We start from the raw sequence: 2,318 nt of genomic DNA on the forward strand, positions 1-2,318 counted from the left end.
TGAACTGTTTACTCTGCTAACTGTTTTTTAATCCTTATGAGCATTTCTAAAGGAACCTCCAGGAAGCTGAGACTCAGCAGGTTGATTTGCCTAAGGCTTACAGCTCTGACAGGCAAGCTCGGAATTCAAGTGCAGGTGTTCTGACTCAAGCCAGTAACAATGTCCTTTGGGTCACAGTGATTTTGCTAATGGCGCTGGAGAAGGGAATGGCCTCAAAATGAAATTATTAAAAAAAGAGAAAAGGAAAAAAAACAGGTCAGCCAGAAGTCCCAACTGGAGCAAGCAGTACAGTGTAAATACTCTAGATCCCCCTAAAGTGTGTCTAAATCACACTTTCTGCCCACTACCCAGCCCTCCCCCCAGACTGTCTTGAGAGTGACAGTCTGGCAGGCTTTCAACTTCTGGCCGGGTCTTAAATTTCTGGGCTCAGATCCGAGTGAGGGCTGAGGAGAATACTTGTTTGTGACCAAGTTTTCTGATCCTCGCCATTTCCTCCTAACTCTTGAGTCCTAAACTCTTTTCGACTCCCTTTCTTGGGGGGCTTCCTTTCCCTTCCCCTCTCATACATCCCTATGGAAGACAGAAAAGCACAAATGCTGCTAGCCATCCACTTCTAGTTATCTAGTTATTACAGGCCTAATTTCATAATGATAAACCTCTGGTAATCAACTGATGCCCTTTAGATAATACCTCTTAAATAGCCAGCACAAGTAATAAACTTGCATGTTATTAATTCACTATATTCGAGATAGCACAAAGAGGCCCTCCCTTTGAAGGCCTGTCAAGAAACAACTGCACACTCTCAAACTTGAGAGAAGTACGTGATTCTCAAAGAACGGCACCAGAGGGCGCTATGTCTACACCACCCGTAGCCAAGCCTCGAGCTCTCCCAACGGTAAACAACTCTCTCAAGAACCGGTTTAAAGGTGGGGGGAGGGGAAAGGAGGTCAGGAAAAATACAGAAGCAGAATAAGTATTGCCCAAGCATCCAGAAAACATACCCCGGGGTTGTTTGTTTCCCGTTATAATTTGGCATGTGAACGTGAAATACACAGATTCAAATCAACTAATGGGATGGGAATGAAGGAGAAGGGCTGTGGACCCAGGGGAGGAAATCTTTGGGAAAAGCACCCACTGAAAGGACACACTCTGATCCAAGTACTTTTTTGAGCACAATGCTAAATCTCCTAAACTTTTTCATAAGTTTCAACAATGTTCCCCTCAATCTGGAGAACAAAGCTAGATCCATACATACATTGAGAATAAGGAACAAAATTTATGAAAATCCGATTCGCAAAACAATGAAACTACAGGCAGATTATTAAATATGCAAAGAAATGATCTCCAAAGAGTCCTTTAAACAGAACCTGCCATACGGCATTTTTGTTTCTGGTAACCTAGTTGTTCACAAAGAATATACTGAATGTCCACTATATGTAAGGCTACAAGGTAGGGTTCAGAGATAAACTGATTGGTCCCTGCACTCAGGATTTTCAGTGGGTACAGTAGGGATCTCAGGGTTTTAGAGGTGGTGGCCCAGGAGAGCCTCATCCACAGCCTGACACTAAGGAAGGGAAAGAGAATAAGGCTGTCACCGGAGTTACACTTTAGCTCACCAGGCTGTGAAATGCTACACTAAGGCGACTTCAGCCAGCTCCCACAAGTTATTGGGCCCTCAGTTTCCTCATCTTTGAGATAGAATGGTGAGAAAATCTACTTCTAGAAGTGTACGGCTTTAATTTTCTCAGTAGGACTTATTTTCCCATGTTGTTAGCTAAGATGAATTTAATTCTTCCCAACCCCGCAAGCAGTTTCCAATTGGAGACAAGATTTCGGGCAGGGATCAAACAGAACCAAATTTTCAGCCATAACATGCAATTTGGGAAATGGAATGTTCCCTGTATGCAAATGATTTCGAGGGGAATTCAACAAAATTTAAATCAGGCTAATGAAACATAGCTGAGACTTAAACGTCTAATTTCCTGAGTTTAAGAATATCAAACAATTAGAAGGCATATAAAGAACAATTTCTGTGTTCAGTGTTAGGCACTGAATTAAGGTAAAACCTGGTCTTTTCTCTTTAATTGTATAGTGAAATTTGAAAGCTTGGCCAAACTGCAGCTTCTTCCCTAAACCTGGTATAAGAATAAGAGTAATGGTATTAACTTCAAGGCTGTTTCTTTCTTTTCTTTGGTTTTATTTTGTTTTTAAGATTATACAATGGCCTATTCTTATGAAAAGAACTGGTGTTGATTTATTTAAAAATAAAAATAGTTTATAATTTGGGTTTGGGTTTCCACGGTGTTTCTCAAGCCTGG

At 41.3% G+C, this 2,318-nt stretch overlaps 1 protein-coding gene across 1 annotated transcript in view; it reads left to right on the forward strand.

Annotated features, from left to right (window-relative positions):
* Positions 1 to 853: 853 nt before the first annotated feature.
* The window catches only part of LOC111740531 (formin-like protein 10), a 7,346-nt gene continuing 5,881 nt past the window's right edge, over positions 854 to 2,318 (forward strand). Inside the window, exon 1 of the mRNA XM_023531222.1 lies at positions 854 to 895. Within this exon, the coding sequence (XP_023386990.1) occupies positions 854 to 895 (42 nt within the window). The remainder of the gene's footprint in view (positions 896 to 2,318) is intronic.

The sequence above is a fragment of the Pteropus vampyrus genome, unplaced genomic scaffold (genome assembly GCF_000151845.1).
Source record: "Pteropus vampyrus isolate Shadow unplaced genomic scaffold, Pvam_2.0 Scaffold65, whole genome shotgun sequence".
In the NCBI taxonomy this organism is placed as follows: Eukaryota; Metazoa; Chordata; class Mammalia; order Chiroptera; family Pteropodidae; genus Pteropus; species Pteropus vampyrus.